The 18,531-nt window shown below is 38.3% G+C and overlaps 1 protein-coding gene across 3 annotated transcripts in view; it reads right to left on the bottom strand.

Annotated features, from left to right (window-relative positions):
• The window catches only part of LOC143353971 (ankyrin repeat and sterile alpha motif domain-containing protein 1B), a 152,995-nt gene that overhangs the window by 17,396 nt on the left and 117,068 nt on the right, over nucleotides 1-18,531 (bottom strand). For all 3 annotated transcript variants that reach the window (XM_076787601.1, XM_076787599.1, XM_076787600.1), the window contains one exon: nucleotides 894-1,211. In XM_076787601.1, the coding sequence (XP_076643716.1) occupies nucleotides 894-1,211 (318 nt within the window). The remainder of the gene's footprint in view (nucleotides 1-893; nucleotides 1,212-18,531) is intronic.

Here is an 18,531-nt window from a genome sequence, read left to right as displayed (position 1 = left end):
ACCTTGGAAAAGTATCAATGCTACCGTCATATATGTTTCCCTTCAAATAGTGCAACTTTGTTCTAAAGAATTTTTTCATGGGATCATAAGTACAGGAGATATTTAGGTGTTCCCCTTTAAGTGACCCACCCTGTATAAAGTGAGTCACAGTAATATTCGGACACTTTTAAAAGGACAATAACTTTTTTAAATATTGAACCATACGACTTGAATTCTTTTGAGATGTAAAACAATTAGTTTACTACAAAAAAAAAAAGTGTTGAAAAAATTGCAGTTGGTCAGAATTACAGAAAAAATACTAAAAGTTTTTTATATGGGCCTACATTGAAAATTTAAAAAATACGCTTTGTAGATCTGCGTCAATTATGCATACTCTGAAAAGGCCAATGGCAGCGATGGCGGCGATGGCGGCGATGTGAATTGGCCACCAAGGCCGTACGATTTGACGCCATTAGACTTTTTTCTTTGGGGTTTTCTGAGAGCAAACGTGTATGCTAATGATCCACAGACCATTCCGGAGCTCAAAGAAGCAATTGGACGCAACATTACTGAAATTAGTCCGCAATTATGCCAAACTGTTGTCGAAAATTTCGTCAAAAGAGTGAACGTTTGCACACATAACCTCCATGTTTATACGTTACTTTAAAATAAAAACATTCATACTTTAAAAAAAAATACGTTTTATTAATAAATTAAAATGTCAGTCATTTTGGGACACCCTTTACCACCTATGTATTAAATGGCTCAAATCCAAAAATCATTGAAATTGGAGGGTAGGTAGCCGTTCTGCAGTTGCACCCAGCTTCCATACAAGATGGAACGAATTAATCGTGTTATAGAAAGGGTTGACTGTAATTATGAAAAGTCGAAATAAAATGAAATATTCAGTTTACCTAGCCTCGTCTGGAACTCCTTCTCGAGCTCGGTGACGAAGACCGACTCCCTGACGAGTCCGGTCCCAAAGGACGCCATAATCTCCGAGATCTTCGCCCATTCCTCCTGCTCGTCGAACGGGCTCATTATGCTAAGGGATTTCTCGTCCCTTTCGCGGTCACGATCGGACAATCGGAACGGGACCTCTCCGTCCTCGATGCGTTCCCCGCCTCCGCCCTCGCCGCCGGCACCCATTCCGCATGCGGATGGCCCGTAAACGTGCCGCAACCGTCGCAACGTCCGAGGCCGCTCAGCTGTCACGGATCCTTTCAACAAACCTGTCGAAGTTACAACATGCACGTTACACGCTGTCCCAGTGAAAAGAAAAAGCGTTCTGTCGACATGTTAATCAACATTTTCCGCGCTCGATTATACTGTTGCAAGAGGTATAAAACAATTTCCTGCTCGTACTTTGTCCCAAGGCGTCTTATACGGCAACGCTATCTTTCGACGAAGCAGTTACAGTATTCTCTCTTTAATTGTCGAAAACATCTCTACCGTAAGTGTCAACATTTGATCCCCACCACTGGGGAATCCCCCTTGGAACTAGTGAAACGGCAAACACGCTCGACGATCGAGCCGACGAGACTCATACTAATGCAAGCGAAGCAAAATATTGCAACTTTTCTAATTTTTAATTACTTTTTTTTATTCGTTCCTCATTTTTCCAAGCTAGTTTGTCATCGAATCGACAGATTGTTAAAAAATAATTACAATGAAACACAAACGATTAATTTCATACATTCCTTCTTCGAGAATGAATAAAATAAGTGTGAACTAAAATTATTAGTGCTGTTTGCAATTTAAAAACGATACGCAAGAAACGATTTACTCAGAATCAGTGAAAAACGTATCGAACTGACACAGAAGAGCGGATGGGGGTGAGCCAGTTAAAGGTAATAATTGGCCTGCGGATTTTTACGCAAACTAAAAACTTTCTACGTCAATTGCAAGAAATAGAAATCAACCAGAAAGTTCTTTTATGCTTCAATAGTTTTTTTATCTATTATTGTTAATCTTCCTACTATTTTAACCCTTCGTACTCGGAGCCATCGATTCTAGACTCATAATGTCCCCTTAGAGGGCACATCCGAGTGCAAAGGGTTAAATTTCACCTACTCAATTTGTTCATAAATGCATAAAATCCGCAGTCTAATAATAACACATACAATCTCGATCGATAGACTGCGTGTGTCTCTACAAAATTCCATTTTTAGACAAAATTCTTATGGAACTGAGGGTAAGTAGAACTTCAATGTCCGCACCAATGTACAGTGTCTACTCGATACATGTCCAAAACGCGGTTTTGGCCAGGGACAATTATCGGCGGGGGGACACTATTCTTTCTCGGCTTCGGTATTCTTTCTCAGCCTCGCTATTCTCTCTCGCGGACTACACCCCGCGGCAGTGGGGATAGTTCTGGGACTTTTATCGGTTAAATATTTGGGTCATATATCGAGCAAAGACCGTATTTGTAAGCGAAAAACAATAAAAAGCGATTATTAAATTGAATATTCAGTTTCAATACTTTTTCGGTTCAAAATTCGATTCAAAATTTTCCGTTTACACGATTTTTCTTCTGTCTACGCTGTAACGGTCACCGGTAGGAGCTCGTTTGTTGTTTTCATTGTCCAATGAATTGTAAACATTGTTGTTCTCCGAAGCTGTAGAGTACGCGTTTCGGATCGGGCATATAGTTACTAGGCTGCAACCGATAAAACATCTAGGAAAACATTTGAATTAAAGTACCGATTGACTTGTTGACGAGACGAACGTTCCCGAAATTCGCGATCCAGCGAACGTCGTGTTCGGCAGCCAAGCTGGCCAGCAATTCCGGACGGGTATCTGGAATCAACCGTCGGATATCCATAATGGATATGCGGCACGTACGAACGAATCCGCGGATACGTTGAATATTCATTACAGATTCGACATTGTTCGATGCCTTCACGAGATTAGTTCCCCGAAGATAATCAAGACCGACTCTCGACACCGATGTCGTTAAACAATGACTCGCTGCCCTTAAACGCGAAATTCTACTTCGCTAAATCTCAATTATGTTCGGTATAACTCATCTAAAAAATAGGAAACAAGAGTGCGGTTCAACACATACAATCTGCGTTTACAAGAAACTGAGTTGTTTCTTATGAAAGTGGGATTGATTCCATTATTTTCATTATTCAGACGTCAAAGGTTTTGCGTTTTCTCGAATTCTCGTTACGAGTCAGTTTCGCCGTTCTTTTTACTGACTCTTATACGAAATCGGAGGTTCTCGCCGAGCGTCGCATTTGAAATACACACGCACGCTGGAAACCTAAGAGTCACATCCGTCTACAAGTCATAAAAAACCTATGACCACTAGTGACAGGAAGACTGAGAAAATGTCTTCCTCAGAGACACACCTTTTGTGTTGCAACGTCACTCAACGTAATTCATGGTATCACCCCATTGATATTCATTTTTCGACGACGAGCATTATTTTTTGTTCTTCACTTGCAAAAGTAAAAGTTGTAAAACAAAAAGGAAACGTAAACCTTTTTAGAGGTTTTTAAAAGTGAGGAGCAAAAAAAGGATCAACTGTCAAGTTCTTTTATTAACAAATTTTCGGTGTTTCCACATTATTTGTACCCTCCCCTCTCCCCTCTAAATGACGCCTATGATTCAGCGACCCACGGATTAGTATTAAAAAAAAATACTCCCTCTGTCCCATAATAATAGTAGCAGTTAATGAATTTAATTTGTCCCATAATAATAGTGGTAAAAGAAAATAAATATAGAACGGAACATTTACTATCAAAAAACTAGATTAAATTAAACAATAATTTAAAAATATTACGCCTAATTTTTATTTTGAGTGTGATTAGACTGCAGATTTTATGCATTTATGACAAAAATGGGTGGGCGTATTTTAAAACAGTAAAAACACTACAAAAATTTAAAAATGCTGTCACATTATTTTCAACCTATTAAACATATTAAGAAAGAAAATAAATTTCTATTTCAGTCCAGTTTGTTGCAATTCAGGTGGAAAATTTTTATTTTGCACAAAGATCCGCAGTCTAGTTATGACCGATCGAAATGAACTTCTCTCATCGATAACTGTTTTGAGCAATCGAAACCGATTTTGTTCATCGATAACAATTACCGAGGAGCATCCAACTTTTTCGACACTAACAACAGTTATTTGTAACCAAAAAGTATAAAAATCGATATTTTTTAATCATTTTGTTCTTCGAACATTCTTCTTTATATTTTGTGTGGATTATCTTAAATTTCAATAATAATCAGCTTTTTACTAATGATTTTTATCGTACAAAATTTTAGAATACCCGTTATTTTTGATTCTTGCTTGCTACTATTCCTATGGGGCAGAGGGAGTTAATCGACAAAATTTGACCCACTTCTCGAAAAGGTTCGCCATCACTGTGCTAGGCTAAACTATAAATGTGCAAAGTTTCATAAAAACGTGTGACCGACAGGTCGGAGTCGAGGTTTCTAGTGGGAACAGCGTGGAAACCTGTCCGGCAAGCCAATCGATCCGATTGGCATCGAGATGACAAGACGAGGCAGTTTGTCTTCACCTTCGATGCTCGACTCGACATCGGAAAGTAGTGATTAAAGCGCAATCGAGCTCCGAGGATCGTTCACGTTTACGTCATTAGCGGGCCGCAAACAAGACCGGGATCGGGCCGCGGCGACAGCTCGCGTCGGCGTTCCGAGCCCTTAAACGTCCGACATCGTCACGCTCCGACAGGTGCGAATAATCCCCCCTCCCTTTTCCCTGCCATTGGTGGTGTTCTCTCCATTCTTCGGTCTTTTCATCGTCTGGAGGTTTGGTCGGGAGGGAGGGGACCCGGGAGAGCGACCGGGTAACGCCGACATTAAAGACAATCCGTCGTTTTCAGCGGCCTGACAATCGACGCCTCCGGTAATACCGCTTGGCACGGCACGGCGTTCGCCATGGAGATTCTTTCATACGAATTTCACAAATGAGAATTCGCGATACGCGGCGCACGCGAATGGCCGACGCGGTCTGAATGAGGGGCACGAAGAGGAGCGGTGAGGAGAGGAGAAGCGGAGGAGGGTGAGCGAGGACCGCCTCGGCACAGACGAAAGAAAAGAAAACGAAGGGAAGAAGAGCGACGCGGAACGGCGCGGCGGGAGGGGGAGGGAAAAGAAAAAAGTACCACTTTAAGCAGCGGCTATGAACGCCTTTCAAAGACGCTGTGTGTATCCTATACGCACGGGTGCGCCCGAGAGGGTGGCCGCGAGCGTGTACCGGCGTGTATGTGCATGCCTCGTGAAAAGCTCATAAAAATATTAAACAGAGAGAGAGAGAGAAAGATTGCGCGAGAGACTGGTGGATACGAGCGAAGTAAAATGAGAGTGAGAGGCGCAGGGAGCGAGAGAAAAAGAGAGAAAGAGAGAGAGAGAGAGAGGAAGAAGGAGGCTCGCCGCGCACGTTACAAGCAGCAAACGTACGTAATTTTAATTAAAGCTCCATGATGAAGGGCGTCGCCTGCTCGCGCGCACTCCAGCCAGCAGCGCTATATTATGTAGGCAGTTATTCAAGTCATATACACAAATTACATAAATCCTCATCGTCGTCCCTTTCTCCCGTTTTCCATCTTTTATCAGCCTTTCCCTTTCCTTCCACGCATCTCCTACACTCCTACCCACTCGCTGCTTACCATCTCCGCGAGATTTTTTCTTCTTTTTGTGTCTCATTTTTTTTTTAAATACGTCCCTTCTCCCCACAACAGCCAGTTCTATCTCTTTCTCGGTCTCCCTCTCTCTCTCTCTCGTTTCTCTCGTTGTCATTCTTCTTGTCGTCGCACGAGCGACCGCTGGCTTTCACGGCGTAATAGTTTCCCTCGCGAGGGAATCCGTTTACTCGCAGTAATTGGGAAGAGCTGCGACATTATGCGCTTTTTCTTCCCCCTTTATTTCATCGCCAGCTCGCCGTTGCCACCGCTCTAAGGAATTGACGCGCGCGCAAACGCGTCGAACGCGCTTCTTTCTCGTACCCTTTGCTTCTCTCTTTTCATTTTTGATCCCCCACCCCCTCACCCGGGTCTTCTTACACCCATTCGCCACTCCGTGCTCGACCTTTTTGTCCTCGCGTGTAACGCCTTGTGCGCCGATACGTTGTGCGCTTATTGACATAAGGGGGGGGGGGCAGAATCCGGTCTACATCTTTGAAAAAATTGAATTTTTCCTTTTTTTGTTTGATATTTAAAGAATCCGCGGTTAAATGAAACACGTTTTTTTCGAAACATTATTTTTCGAGCTGGAAAAAACATATCTCGGAAACTAATTGATCAATTTGAATGATTCTTTTTGTTTTAAGTGAACGATATACTTATTCCAGATCGGCGAACCTCCAACATCTTGAGTTTATTCGAATTGACCAGTTTTTAGCACTAGATTTACGGACTACTGGAAACAACTATATGACATTACTTTGTAAAAATAACCAGTACGTGTCTATTCGAATTTTTAGCCATTTTATTTAATAACATGTACATCTTTACAATCTCAAATACTTGTGAATTAAAAATATTAGAACCCGTCATTTTGACGGGTCCCGCAAACCTAATGTGAGGGAATATAGAATCCAGAAAAAATTGTTAATGAAGTATTTAACTTTAAAGTATCACAAGAAGGATAAAACTACTTTTTTAAAATTTCGCAAGTTCACTGCCCATAGCAATTTCATGAAGTTTAAAAATATATTTGGCTTTTTTGTTTAAAATTTAGAGCTGAGAAGTTATAGGGTAGGGGACCCAATTACTGTGGGGGTACCAATTACAGCATCCATATTAATTATAGTTATTTTTAAAGCACAATGAATATTAACCAAGAGATATTAATTATTTTCATTAATATCAATTAATATTGTATATGTTATATGTCACATGAAACTAAATAAGCAAGAAATTTCTTTTAAAATAACAGATATTTATTAAATTAATTCTTCTTGTTATACAATATTGCGACATTATTTTAAACAAAATGTTCCTTTTAGATTTTACAAGCTTAAGCGAAGAATTGAAATCTGGGTTTCTCTTTAACAAAAAGTAAAAAATATATATTTTTTAACATCAACAAAAATTATTATCTTTTGTGATGGGACAATCTGCCCTCCCGCGTGGTAATAACTCCCAAGGGACTTTTGGCCCCAATGATACCTTCATAGTGCTATCGATAGTATAAATTTAAATAATTATCATTTAGAAGGAAACCAAAGCATACACAGATTGCCAATGGATCAAGCGATCGTAGTATAGTTATCTGATACGTTGATAGACCGTAGTATAGTTATCTGATACGTTGATAGACAGTAGTCTAGTACACAGAAGAAACAGAAAACGATATACATTCTTTTTACTTCTTACAAGGGACATTACCCAAGTGTAATGTATTTTTTGTTATCTGCAATGATCCATACCTAGGGGATGAAAATAGTCCTCGAAGTTGGGGGTGAAAACCCTATTTTTGCTAATATCTCGGGAACTAGAGGGTCTAGGACAATGTTTTCTGTTTAAAATTTATGTGTTTTCGATCAAAAAATGTAGTCATATAAAAACATGTCAGAAAAAATTATTTGTTTAAACAATATTTTTTTATACGACTACATTCCTTGACCGAAGACTACAAATTTAATCAAAATCATTGTCCTAGACCCTCGAGTTCCCGAGGTATTAGCAAAATAGGGTTTTCATTCCCAAATTTGAGGATCATTTTTACCCCCCTACATATGGATCGTTGGAGATAAAAAAGAGTACGTGTCAAATATTTTTCAACAAATTATATCCTGTATAAATTTCATTAAAATCGGCGTGACACACTTGGTAATGTCCCTTGTTAGTATGGAAAAGCACGAATGTGTTGTGCGACTCAAACGAATGTTTCAAACAAAATAACGTTGCTATGGTTTCTTTCAGTATCCCCCACACTACCTACAGTGTATGGAAAACTGTAGTCGACGATAAATAAATGCAGATACAGTGAATTCTCGATATGTGTCAACAACACGTGTTTTGCCAGCGTCGTGTATCGTCCAGGAGACATGCCCTAGCCGTGTTATGGTTACACTCCTCGGCGTCCGAAGCCTCTCGAGTTTCGTGGCCTCCCACGGGGTATAGTTCGCGGTAGTGCGGAAAATTCCGCGACGTTTATCGTCCAGGCCTTGGCGACATATATAGAGAAATCACTGTATTCGAGTCGGGACTTTTTACCTTCCGGACTTCTAACCTCACTCTTACCCTACCTAATATTTTCTGCCAGTTTTTACTGGAAGACTTGAAAACAAAATGTAAGATTGTGAAATGCGCTATCTTTTTGCCTAGAGTGCAGTCCGTGACTAGGCGAAGCACTCGGTCCCCTTAACTCTTTATCCCGTGATTCCTGCCTCCTCGCGGTCGCGGTCCATTAAGCGCTGGAAAATTTGCGGCGACGCGCGACGCCACGATCCCTTGGTGGTCGTAAACATTAAAGTAATCCTTGCGTAAATAAGTGTGCGCGTCGTGGATTTAACAGGACACGTTTCCACCACGGCTAAAAGACCGGATTCCGTTGGATATTAAAAATCCGTGGCCATTAAGTCACTCGTAAACGACGCGTCGTTACGATTTTCGAATCTGTCCGCTCGCGTCGCTCGCGGAATGGTCATTAAAGAGGACTTCGATTGACGACAATAGTTAAAACAGTTTTATATTCGATCCGGCCGTTATCAGAGTACGAAATTAATTCGACAGACTGACGCCGGGATTTACAATTTGGAAGACAAACGACAATACTTGAAACAGTTTATGGAGGTCTACTCGATACGTTACTTTACATTCATAAAAAATATGTGTGGACGGTATGTAAATATTGTTCAATTTATGTTGGTCTACTGAACCAACCTGTTACTGAATTCTGTTGAATTTTATATTCTAGGATTGTTTTAACATTTTCACAAGCCATAAATGCATAAAGATCTGCAGTCTAGTAAAGTAAAGCAAAATAAATATTTTCTGCATCTGTTGTTAGGAATAGTTCTTCTATTACGACGAATAGTATACGTCGATACTCTTCGATTCTTTTAATCTCTGTGTTATTGTAACAGTAGGTTTATCTAATATTTTTAAATTTACGTATATATTGAGATTGTAAGGATGCATATCTGTGAGAAATTATTCAACATATTTATTTCTTTGGGTACATCTATATTGTAAAAAAAATGGCTAAAAGTTTAAGCAGTCACATTTTCACTATTTTTAGTCACTTTTAGCTCCCCGTGAACCTAACGTTAAATTGCAGCCATTAAATTTGGTCATAAATGCATATAAAATCTGCAGTCTGGTTATCACATTTTTACCTCTAAAAAACGTAGATAAATATTTTGAGTATATTTCCAAGAAATCTTTATGGTATATGAAAACGCAAAAGATTATATCTCGGCCGCGCGGTTTATTTAAATTCCAATGAACAATAATTTCCAATAATATGTCGCTTCTCGAACAGTTCGTTCAGTGATCCGGCGCACATTCAAGACTCCGTGTTCGCGGAATGAAAATCCCGTCGGATTTAATTCCTGGGTGCAGGAAGGTAGAACAGCTAATTTGAATTGGAAACATACCTCAACAGTTTCCCGGTCGGCTGATACGATACCTCGGAACTCACGTTAATTTAACACTGCCCTAAAACTGTGTCAATTTCGCGTTCGACGAGCCCCGCCGCAAATTAAGAAACGAGACTTCTGGGAACTCATTGCTAAAGCGTTATTCAGCATGAGTAAGAGAATGCGGAGGCACGATTTGTAATGTCCGTGGGACGCTCTTGGAGTTGCCCGGAACGATTTCCATTTGCGCAAGAAAATTTCTTGGAACTACTGGTACGCACAATTCAACATCTTCGATTTCGACCTGTGTTTTTCCAAGAGAATTTGAATGGCAATCTGTATTTAAATTTACTGGACGACATGATTAATAAGATTCCATCACAAAAAATATAGGTTTCCATTTGAAAAAACAAAGTTGACCTTCAAATGACCTTAACACGTTGACTGCCATGTCACCCATATGTGGGTGACGGAATTATTTGTCCTGGTTTTAAAATGAATTTTTACGTTATTATATTCATTGTACCAAATTCAATTAGGATCTGTAAAATGCAAGAAAGCTGGAGGACTACTCAATATCATACATTTAATTTTTTTCGATTTTTATTACATTAAATAACTTGCTTTGATTTTATGGAATTTTTTAGGTTTCTAGTTTGGCAGTCAAAGTGTTAATAACGCCACCCAAATAAAAAAACTGATACTGCCCCCCTCTTTCCCCCTCGAAATCCTTGGACACTTGTTTTACACTTTCTTAATATTTCATACTTTTCGACATATTCGGCTGGAAAGTTTTCAAATGAACACCCTGTATATGTACGTATACAAATAGGGTATCCCAAAAATGTTGTATTTCCTTGGATGGGCTGATTCCCGACACCATTTGAAGTAACTTTATCCTTTGCGAAAAAGTTCTGCGCGGCTTTGTTCTAGAATTATTAATAAAAAACACGGACCAATCAGAGCGAGGATACAGCGGGCGGATTCCGGCTCAGCCAATGCCAACGCTATAGCCGCGCTCTGATTGGCCCGTGTTTTTCATTAATAACTCCTTAACGAAACCGCGGAGAACATTTTCACAAACGGAAAAGTTACTTCAAATGATCTCAGGAAGTATCGCTTTCAAGGAAGTACAACATTTTGGGACACCCTGTATATTAATGCATGCATTTGAGCATTGTAACACGTTAGCAGTAGAAACATTCACTGTGTCAAAAAATAATTTACAACCGTTAACACGTTAAACGCGAAGCTAATTTTGTTTCGTTTTCCATTTCACTTTTTATTTAAGTTTAAATATAAAAATACCCCCGTACATAAGCGAAGGACTTGCTTGTCTTCTTTCTGTTCAATGTATTTCAATTAAATCTATTAAGACAATGTAGATATATTTTTAAATATTATATTATTATGTCGGCATTGTATATTACAGAAAAGTCTTATCTATTCCTCGGGTCCGTGTTGTGACATAGATCACGTAGGACTACTATTTTCTTGTGACCGCGTTGACCTTGTCGAACGTAGAAACGGACGGCGCGTGTAAACACGTATGCCCCCCAATGGAGGGGATAGGCGAACAAACTAAGATCGTGTAGCTTCTTTCGGCTTAGATCAAGACATTACTGTAGTTTATAATTCGATACCGTCGGTCCCCAGAGATTAGTGTTCATCGTGTTAAAAGAAAAGTAATGGCTTTTGAATATGTTTAATTTTGTAGTTTATTCACTTGCTTCGGAAATTATTTGTAAAGTGGAAGAAACGATTTAGTGCATGAGTTATTCTCAAATGTTTAACAGAATAAATTATTCGACAGACTCTGTCACTATGGAAAATATCAAATATGCAAATAGATAGCTTTTCTGAAAAACAAAAACTGTAAATTCACTGTAAAAAACTGTACATTTACTATGTAACCGAAATAAACGTTCGAATGAAGGTAGAAGTCACTATTCAACAATATTCTTCGACATTTGTCCGATTTTGATTAAGCTCACTTCAAATCTGACTGGTGAAATAATGAATTGTTCATTCACATACACTGTTAACAGCATTTAACTAAGCTAAAGAAGCCATTGAATAGTATTCAGTACTAACTCTCCCCTGTGCACAATGTTTGAAACAAGATCATGCCCCTTTTCAGCTCTGAAGCATGAACAGCCGGTCCGTAAATTATACTGAAATTTGTCATTCAATCGTGCCTCCTAATATCTGTCAAGAGTTTATTTATATACAGTGCTGAACAAAATAATAAGACATTTTAAATATTTATATATTTTGTTTACTTAATCTACCTTGCAGATTCTATAGCGTAAACCATCAAAAGTTTGGGTTGTTATGATACGTTACAAAACAATTGTAGAAAAAATTATAAAAATTAATTAATATCGATTGGACAAAAGTATAAGATAGTAGTACAAGAATTGTCATCTATTTTATGGACTCAGAATAGAAAATTTTGTAGGAGTATTTTGTTATATCTTTTAATCCTATTACGTCTAGTAAGCGTTTTCAGATCGTTTAATGTAATTTGTTCATTCGACTTTGGCTTTGCTTTTTTTTTGCGTTTTGTGTTTCCTTTCTTGTAAAATTCAATTTATTTTTCTTAAATTTGTTCATGCTTCTACTTCTCTTTGGCGAATTTCCTTGTGGCCCCTTTTAAACGACATGCAGGATTGTTTTTTTATTGTTTTCCCATAATCTTCCGGATTTTTTATCACGTTATATGTGACACAACAATTTCCGTTTAATAATACGGCAATTATATTAGTATTCTAATTTTCTGACCGCAAAAGAATGATTCGGTGGACTTTTATCCGACACCTTATCTATAATTACTGTTTTTCACTTAAAGAAATAAGATAGTGTCGTAAGACAATAACAAATTTTTCATTCCCGTATCTACTCGTCATCGGATAATTACCGACAGAGGCCGCAAGAATGGAAAATAGACCAAGTGTCATACATTTGTTCAACGAACACTAGTTTGTTTTTAGAATTCTTTCTACAGGGTGTCCCAAAAATACTTCCTTGAAAGGGGTGATTCCTGAGGTCATTCGAAGTAACTTTTTCTTTCGTTAAAAAGGTTCTCCGCAACTTCGTTAAGAAGTGATTAACGAAATCACGGAAAACATTTCCGCAAAGGAAAAAGTTACTTGAAATGACCTCGGGAAACACCTTTTTCAAGGAACACAACATTTTTGGTACACCCCGTATAACTTTCTTGTTACACGTCATAAAAGTCTGAGATATTGCTATACATACATATATGTAAAGTGTACATTTCCTAATACTGTTAATAATATACATAATACTGTTAAGTCAAAAATACAAAGTGCCATTTTAAAAAATGAAGGTGACCTTGACAATACTAAAAAAAATTTTTTTCGAACTTTTTTATTGCAATGCATAGCAAATCGAAAACTGATCCACTTATATTTAAAATATTTGTTTGTCAGATTCTCGCAAGTACTTGAATTATATTTATTATATTTTATATACTTGAGTTATATTTCCCTTTCTTAATATTCATTATGCGCTGAAAAGTAAGAATAATTAAAATAGCCACAGTTGTTGGTGTTTCCACAGTAATTGGGTCCCTTGCATTACAAAATTGTCTTATTATTTTAGTCAACACTGCGTACAATGTTAATTACGTATAGTTGGGCAGGAAATGTGCCTTCGTTTCTCGATGATCGCCGTACCCCTTTCGTTTTCGTCGCGGAAATTCCAAGGAGACGGGAAGACTGGTGTTTTCCGACGACGATCAGGCGACGTTAGGCGAACTTTGACGCGCATTTTCGATTCAAAAGTCGCGGTTCATCAATTAAAGTCAATTGGTCGTAGGTGCTACACGCGTTCTCGAGCGAATCACAAGGGAACAGTCATTCGGGTAATCGCGACTCGTGATGGATGCGCCAATTCACGGGTGATGTAATGACTCCATTACGGAAATGGATAATTTGCTAATCGCTGCGCTGGCTAAGATAAGAACGACCCGGACGCGCGACTAGCTCGCGTCTTCAGCTTAGCAAGCTTATCGTCCGAGGTTTCTGGATCAAGTGGAACTCGAAATCTCTCTTAAGCCCCGATTTGAATGCCGCCGATTGTCAAGAAGAGAAACGGATGAATGCGCCTTTATTATTTTACGGGCCGATATCTAATAACGCCGAGATTCTGTGAGAACGACGGGACGGCGGGATTCCATGGTTTGATGGATCCGCGTTATTGTTAAATGGAAATCTAGTGCTGCAGACTAATGTAAATGAATTATTAATGGGAATTAATATGCAATAGTGTATTGGAATATCGTGGAATACGATACAGGCACCGAGCTAGCTGAAGGAACTCGATTTCGTATAATAATTATTTGACAAAGAACTGCAACCAGCTTTTGTGGATAATGCTCGTCCGAAAACGTTGTCCTGCTCAATTATTTTGTGTCTAATAGTAAAAAACAGGTAGGGAAGGAATGGCTATCAATGCGGAATAACTGCGCAACATCATTGAATATGCTAACGACGCTAGCCGACTCACAACACCGCTAATTGAGCATAATCATAACACTCGACGGATTATGAAATGGATATTCACTTAAAGATGCAACGCGAAATGAATTCTTAATAACGTTGCAAATTGCGAGGAATGTGTGCTGCGTGGATTAGTTAAAGGATCTTTATGCGTTTATGGCTTCTAAAAATTTTCAAAAAATGCTGGAGCATAAAATTCGACAGCATCTACTACGATTTTTATTTACTTCAGACCTGCAAATGCTACCACCACTGAAAATAGGATTTGATTCGATTCGACTTTCTTAAAATTCGTCTACAAAAATTGCAAATTGCATAAACATACGCGGTCCAGTGATCAGGTTGTTACTGCCTCGTAATAAAACTACTGTGAACAGCAACTTAATTTGGCAGAGAATACTTTCTATTTATTTTTCGCTTCTTCGGGAGCAAGACATTTGCTCTTAAACAGTAGAATTGTTCACAGCTGTCGAAGGTGTTTTTGTTACAAAGCAACGCGATGCTGGCGCAGGAACCTAATTCCGTTTTTCCTCCTACAACAGCGAGGTTTACGTAGTCTTAGAACAAGGTTAGGTTCGCTCTTAGTGCGACCGACCTGCCTCCTATGACGTAGCCAAGGTTTGGCCTCGATTTGCTCTTGAATTGACATAGAATTATGCCTGCTAACTTTGCACTCAAATACCGAGCTTAACAAATTGCTTGCTGGGACATTACAACTACGCTAGTCGCCGTCGGAATCCGTTGCAAACGGTATACAGTGACGGCCATATACTTACGTACAGTTAATCAAATTAAATATTATTTCCTGTACGCATACTAACGTACTTATACGTTAAACAAGTATACGAAAATCAGAGATTTGAGACTTTTACGGCCCGGCATCATACAGTTGTGTCTGTTGAGGCTTTCGGGTGTAAGCCGTGTCCTGAAGGAAGAGATTTCCCAACGTTTCGCCAGCATTGCAGCTAGCTTCATCAGGGGATCAGAATCAGTGTGTCTTTTGACCTCCTGATGAAGCTAGCTGAAAAAGAAAGAAATGCAATGGGAAGTTTTACCGTACCCCCCGTACTCACCGGATATTGATCCCTCTGACTATCATCTTTTCAGATCTAAGGAGCATTATTTAAGAAATAAAACATTCACTTCTGTAGAAAATGTAAGGAGACACCTTGAGTCATATTTTGCTTCACGAACCGTGGATTTCTACAAGAGGGGGATTGAAAATTTGCAGGAAAAATGGCAAACTGTCCTTGATAATGATGGAGATTATATAATAAATTAAGAAATAAAAACTTGAATTTACTACAAAGTTTGTTTTAGATTTCAAAATAATTGGTTACTTATGGGTCCCCTAATAACTTTCAAAAAATTAAAGAAAGCACGCATATGCTATCATTTTGTCCAGGACTGTACGCAGTACAGTTCGAAATATTTAATATTACAAATGTTTCTTCTTTTGTAGATAGGGATAAGACACCTTCATAAGAATGCTAATTCGCAATCAAGCATGCATGCATTTTTCATTTCTTCGGGAGCAAAACATTCGTTGTTAAACAGTAGAATTGTTCACAGCTGTCGAAGGTGTTTTTGTTATATAATGCAACGCGACGCTGCCGTCAGGATCCTGTAGCGTTTCCATTCTTGCAAGCTGGACGAATTCCCCGATTATCTTCGCGAGACGACTCCTATCGAGGTGGAATCGTTTATCGAGCGTTAACGTTCCACGTATTCGCGGCCATTTACACGGTAATACCCCCGACGTTCGCCTTAACCTTTCTGCGAATCGCGAATACGTTCCGAGGCACCGCTGGCATTCGAAAGTATAATCGCGTGAAATCGTTTCGAAGAAGGCCGTCGTCCGAGGAAATGGCCACCGGTACGCGAACGGAATGGTAACAAGACGGTTGATTGACGCCGCTTTACCGAAAACCTTGAACAGTCTCTCTCGGCGGCTTATCGCACTGTATCTGTGTATTTGTCATTATCGTATCGGCCCAAGTGAAACTCGACTGTCATCGATAACTTGTCGTACGATGCAAATACCTGATCTTGAAACCTGGGTCATTTCCATGCCAAATCGATCACTTTTTGACGTGACCATCGGCCATTTTGTTCCAAATGAAATATGTTGTAGTCCATGTGAAATTAGAGGGGGGGGGGGGTTGAAGTCATCATTTTGCCGGTTTAGAATTTGTTTAAAAATTGCAAGCTATTAAACAAATACTAAACCGGCAAAATGAAGAATTAAACCCCCCTAATTTCACATTGACTACGACTACAACATATTTCATTTACGACAAAATGGCTGATGGACATAAGGAAATGAACGAAAAGTGCACTCTAGTAAGAATTTTCTACTTTCTTCATTCCTAATGTCATCATTTGCATCGTATAGCAACACTCTGCATAGTTCTACGCCTTATTTAACGCTAGGTTTACGGAGCATTGAAAATGAATATTTTACGTTACTTTATAAAAATAACTAGATGTAAAGGACCCAATTACTGTGGGGGCACCAATTACAGTGGCTATATTAATTATACTTACTTTTAACCCTTAACGTACCAGTGCCCCCATATAAGCGGCATGGCACTTCTACTTACTGGGTCCAATGCCGCGTATGTGGCGGCAAAAATAAAATGTAAATATTTTCCTTTCTATACTTGATATAAAAACGTTAAATCCACAGTTTCTCTTCGTATGAAAAATAGCTTGCTTCTGGTGGGAAGTAAACTTGAAATACTTCCGGACCGTTAAGGGATAAAGTATAATGAATACTAAAAGAAAATATTAAATTTTTTTCATTAAAATCAGTTAACACATATGTTATATGTTCATTCATCAGAAACGTGACATAAGTCAAAAAAGGAAATTTTACAGGAGAGCCATTTGAAAATTACCGAAAATTGCCAATTTTTTAATTGTATCTAACCAACTTAGAAATGTAAAATAATTTGTTGTTATTTGGATACTGGGTTAATTGTCATGTACATTAGTTATACAGCACACCACAATTTATATATTTATTATTATAAATCTTCTTATAAATATATTTTTAGTTATGTTGTTTTTCCTGCGGATAATTGTTGAAAGGTTAAATTAGAGTTGCAACGTTTTTACTGTGAAAAGTTACAGTGACTCCAAAACTAGTGAACCAATAAAAATAATTTAAAAAATTGTTGAGTTGTGTCACTTCTCTTATGAATGAACGATAAATCTCTTTTTTAATATTCATTATGCTTTAAAAATAAGTATAACTAATATAGGCACAGTAATTGAGTCCCTTACCCTATGTCTATCCAAATCTATATACTTTTTTGTAATACACAGGGTGTCCCAAAAATATTGTATTTCATTGGAAAGGGTGATTCGTGAGGTCATTAGAAATAAGTTTTTCCTTTACGATAAATGTTCCCCTTGTTAAGGAGTTATAGTAGTTGCTAGTTAAAATAAAAAACACATGGTAATTAGATCGGTCAAGGGCGTATTCACGTTTTGATAAGTTCATTTCGACAGACAATAATAAGACAGAATTTTATAATTAACGCGTCGATAAAGATGAAATAAAAATTTACCAATTCTTGTGTACTGATTCAAAATAATTTTATGACAGTTCATACTCATTGTTTATATGTATGGGATGAGTCACACTCGAGGAAAGTGAACGACTCAGTTATCTCCTTCGAGTGAACCGATACGTAGAAACTGGAATAATGTTTCGTTTGAAGTGGGATTGCCGTTAGATATCGTGGCTAACGTGTATGTGTAGGCGTCAAGGTCAGAGGAAGGTCATTTCGCTGGTTTACTAATAAAACTTGATACCTGCTCACTTATGAAAGTATAATTAACAATGAATCAAGGTCATTTAAGCTCGGTCAAGGTGAAAAATCGTGAATTCTCGTAATGTTTCAATCATTATCAAACTCTGCACAGAAATTGTCCAGCTATTTTCTTCTCGATGAATCAAGGTTGTTTAACACTAAACCTACCGACACTTCTTGTATACCTATTCCTACCGTGCGTGGTCAAAATGACCGGTTCTTAAAAAAAGTTATTGTTAATACATTAAACGTAGATAATAGTCAATTTGTTGCTGAACGAATTAGTAGATGAACAACTTTTATTTCTATATAATTTCAATTATACAAAAAATACTGCGATGCTCTCTCCTCGATCTACAAAATTGTACTATGACGTCCATCTTTGGATGTATTTGCCATGAAACCGTAAATCATTTAATCAGGCGGCTCATGTATTTTGAGTTGGCAATGCCGCATTGAGATCAACATTTCTTTTATACTGATTGTTTAGGTTTAGATGGGTAAATACCATATTATCTCGTGCGGTCAAATTGACCGGCCGCGGTAGGTAGGACAAGATACATATATTTCTTGGAAAAAAGAAAATGAAAGGAGAAATAAATACTGAGCAATACATTGTATACATACTTTAAGAAAAGTCATA

This window comes from Halictus rubicundus, chromosome 5 (genome assembly GCF_050948215.1).
Source record: "Halictus rubicundus isolate RS-2024b chromosome 5, iyHalRubi1_principal, whole genome shotgun sequence".
Classification (NCBI taxonomy): Eukaryota; Metazoa; Arthropoda; class Insecta; order Hymenoptera; family Halictidae; genus Halictus; species Halictus rubicundus.
Note: the sequence above shows the minus strand (reverse complement) of the source record. Positions and strands in the feature narration are given on the sequence as shown.